Source organism: Cervus canadensis, chromosome 31 (genome assembly GCF_019320065.1).
Source record: "Cervus canadensis isolate Bull #8, Minnesota chromosome 31, ASM1932006v1, whole genome shotgun sequence".
NCBI classification, from domain to species: domain Eukaryota; kingdom Metazoa; phylum Chordata; class Mammalia; order Artiodactyla; family Cervidae; genus Cervus; species Cervus canadensis.
The window spans coordinates 6,219,662-6,223,759 of record NC_057416.1 but is presented as its reverse complement, the minus strand read 5'-3'; the positions used below and the strand labels follow the sequence as shown (position 1 = coordinate 6,223,759).

Here is a 4,098-nt window from a genome sequence, read left to right as displayed (position 1 = left end):
CTACTTAAAAGCTGATCCTGGTTCATAGCCATTTCTAGTATCTGTGCAGGCTTAGGGTGTGACCCAGCCCCAATTTACACCTAGATTCTGAATACACCAGCCTTGGACTGGACTGATGGGGCTCCCAGCAGCCCTTGGGCTCTCCCAGGACTTTAGGAAGAAGGCAAAAGCTTAGAAGACCACAGTGGGCACAGGTGAGCTCCCAGCTACATGCCCCAGGACTGCATCCAGGAGTGGGCAGGTCTTTCCCGTCTCAGACAGTCAGACCTGAGCCAGCCCTACACGAGCACCCAGAGCTCAGAGACATCAGAACAGCCCTGTGCTCACATCAGGCTCTGAGTCTCCCTGAGGTTTGTAATTAACTCCTGGCGGGAATGGGTATGGTCTGCTTTGTAAGGGACCTTGGCATGAAGCTTAAGGAAATACATCATATTATCATCACTGTAATATTACAGGAATTGCAGCTGCTGAATGCTTCTCCCTATGGCTGCGGACCTGGAGCCTTTATAAAGTGAGCGAGCACATCGTCCTGTCCAGTCTCAACTGGGAAGCCAGCCAGCCATGAGGGTCTACTACCTTCTCTTTGGGTTGCTCTTCTTGTTCTTGCTGCCTGTTCCAGGTAAGAAGCTCTGGGAAATGGGAGGGCTGAATGGATTGAGAATTTATCATTCAGTGTCAGCCCTCTCCGTTCTTCTGGGGATTTTAGACCAAGTAGATTTATTGCCCAGGAACTAGACATCACCAATTTGTTTTTTTTTTTATTCTGACAAGACCATTAAAAATCTGAAAGTAGTCATCTCCATCTCTTCCAATTAGTCAATCAGCTCACACACCACCCCTTCATGGAAGAATTGTTATACCTATTCATGAGACAGGAAGAAAATGATGTAAAATTTTAATGCCAACAGGAAAAATGGGCTTGCTCTGAGGACAGAAGCACAGATTCCCTTTTTTTAGCTTAGCGGTTGGAGGTAGAGTCTTTTGGCCTCTTAAGGGCCCAAAGGACGGTTACAGCCCCTGCCTCCTAGGTGTCACTTTGTAGTGCTATGGTTAATAATTTAATGTTATTTAATAATTTATCTTAAAGTTATTTAACAACAAAATGTATTGAATAATAATATTACATAATATTAAATATTAAAATGTTATTTAATAATAATATCTAGTAACAAAATTTTATTTAATAATAATAAAAATGTTGTTTAATAATTTAAAGTTACACCATTAGGTCATTGTTTTGATGAAGCATGTACCAGATGGTGACCTGATGTACTGTGTTCATTGCTTGTACCCAAACAACATGTGTACTTAGACATTACTTGTACTTAAATAACTTATGTACTTAAACATCATGAAGAATGGGAGCATCATGAAAACATCCACCAAGAAAGGGGAAAAGCATCAACAGTACATAAAGATCAGGAAGAGTAGGGTTTGGGGAATACCGTTTTTCTCCTTTGATCTGGCCAATCAAGGGGCCAATCAGGTTTTTTTCCATTTCCCTAATGCGCAAACTCTTTGAACTCCTTTGAGAACAAAGAACTTCATAAGTTATAAAATGGCACACACCCAGACTCACAGCGAGGTCCCCTCCATGCATGGATGCCCACTGCGACTCTAGTGCGCTGACCACGGCAACTGCCCAACTGCAGCGAGCCCGATGAAGGTGCTTTCCGCTGGGTGGGTGAGATCATTTGCTAAGTGCTGTTGATGAAAGTGAAAGAGAAAAAAGTTGAGTTAAAGCTTAACATTCAGAAAACTAAGATCATGGCATCTGGTCCCATCACCTCATGGGAAATAGATGGGGAGACAGTGGAAACAGTGTCAGACACTATTTTGGGGGGCTCCAAAATCACTGCAGATGGTGACTGTAGCCATGAAATTAAAAGACACTTACTCCTTGGAAGGAAAGTTATGACCAACCTAGATAGCATATTAAAAAGCAGAGACGTTACTTTGCCAACAAAGGTCCTTCTGGTCAAGGATATGGTTTTTCCAGTGGTCATGCATGGATGTGAGAATTGGACTGTGAAGAAAGCTGAGCACTGAAAAATTGATGCTTTTGAACTGTGGTGTTGGAGAAGACTCTTGAGAGTCCCTTGGATTGCAAGGAGATCCAACCAGTCCATCCTAAAGGAGATCAGTCCTGGATATTCATTGGAAGGACTGATGTTAAAGCTGAAACGCCAATACTTTGGCCACCTCATGCAAAGAGTTGACTCATTGGAAAAGACCCTGATGCTGCGAAAGATTGAGGGCAGGAGGAGAAGGGGACAACAGAGGATGAGATGGCTGGATAGCATCACCGACTAGATGGGCGTGAGTTTGAGTAAACACCAGGAGTTGGTGATGGACAGGGAGCCCTGGCGTGCTGCGATTCATGGGGTCGCAAAGAGTCAGACACGATTGAGCGACTGAACAGGACTGAACTGAACTGATTGTAAATTCACTTCTTTCCTTTTGCTTTGATCCTTGATTTGTACTAGGCTCAAAACATAATAAATTGGTTTTTGTTACCAACCTGTGGACTACATCTGGAATTCTTTAAAAGAATCACTGAAGCAAAGCAAAACACATTTGATGAAGTGGCTGCGATGGTCACACCACTTTTGAGGCTGAGCTGAGTTCACAGACACATTGTTAGTTGCTAGCCCCACCTTCTCCTTTACTCCTGATGGTATAGAAAATAAAAAAGAAATAAAAGAAAGGCAACAGATAACGTATTAGAGGGATTCCAAAAGCCTTGGACTTGTATCGCGGACTTCCTAAACCTTCCCGGGTGCTCCGTTTCTTTATTGCAGGCAATGGCGGAATCGTAAGCTGGTTACAAAAGTGTTATTGCAAAATAAGAAGCGGCCAGCGTACTCTGATTGACTGCCTTTCAAAGGAGGAACAGATAGGACACTGTTCCCTGAGTGGCCAAAAATGCTGCCGGAAGAAGAAATGAAAATTTCAGAAGCATGAGGAGAATGTTGCATAGTGTGAAAATGCCTCCTTGAAGATGCCAGAAGCCAAATCAAAGATTTTTTTTTTTACAAAAACTTAGAAGTTTGATTATTATTATTACTTTTTAATATTTTGTTTATTGTGCTAGTTGTAAACTTAGAAAGTGTAAACTTAGAAAGTGTTAATGACTCCCCTTTAATTCAAATAAAGTATAATCCCTAGAGGAAGTCACAAGAGGCTCTCAGATGATGTTCCAAAGATTGTCAGATTTTTTTCCTCTTTCACAACTTTCACCCCCCAATGACACTGGACCACTTGTTCTTTCTGAAACACTTCCTTTGCCTTCTATCACCCATCTGAGCTGTGCAGTCTGTCCATCTGTCATAGCATCTCCCCAGCAAATCCATCTCTGAAACTTCAGGACTTCCCTGAGGGTCTTCCCAGGTCCTTCTGAGCACTTTCCAGCTCAGAGACAGGCGGACCCTGGCTCCTCCTCAACCTTGCCCTTAGCTTTCCTCTCACTCTTGCCTCTGTTCTGACTGACCTCAGGCCTGGATAAAATCTCTCCTCCAGCTATGTCTCCAAACCCATCTCTCAGGGGCACATCAAATTTTCCCTCCTTCTTAAAAACCCAGCTGGTTTCCCCAACAAATATGATCTTTCCTTTTAAAAGGGTTCTGACCTAGGTACTCCATCTATGAGCCTTACTTGATTTTTGCATTCACTACATTTGTATATTTCCATTCTCCACATGTAGTTGCAGGATTTTGAAGGACACTTCATCATTTCCTCACTTCTGGCCTAAGCATCTTGACACAAAAGCTGCTCTGCAAGTATTTAGTGAGTTGAAGAACATTCCAAGGCCTTGGAAGTATTGCACTGTTAACTATTTAGTGGTCTCTTGAGGTTGACACAGAATGATTCCAGCAAATGGAGTGGCAGGCCCATCACCCCCTACTCGTGCCCCTAGTCACTAGCTTCTCAGGAAGAAAGGGCAAACACTCAAAGACAAGAGCTTGGACCCCACAATTCAGCGTTTACAAAAAAAAAAAAAATGACGTGATGGGACTGTATGCTGCCCTTCTCCAGTACACAACTAAGGAACCAGGCAAAACCTGGGAAACCACTGATTCAGACTCTGGCACAAGCAAT

General features: G+C 43.0%; 1 protein-coding gene across 1 annotated transcript; it reads left to right on the top strand.

Annotated features, from left to right (window-relative positions):
• Positions 1 to 561: 561 nt before the first annotated feature.
• LOC122432340 (beta-defensin 103A-like) lies at positions 562 to 2,947 on the top strand. Its single transcript, XM_043454182.1, has 2 exons — positions 562 to 619; positions 2,802 to 2,947. Exons 1-2 carry the CDS (start codon positions 562 to 564, stop codon positions 2,945 to 2,947), a joined length of 204 nt encoding a protein of 67 aa, XP_043310117.1.
• The last annotated feature ends 1,151 nt before the right edge of the window (positions 2,948 to 4,098 follow it).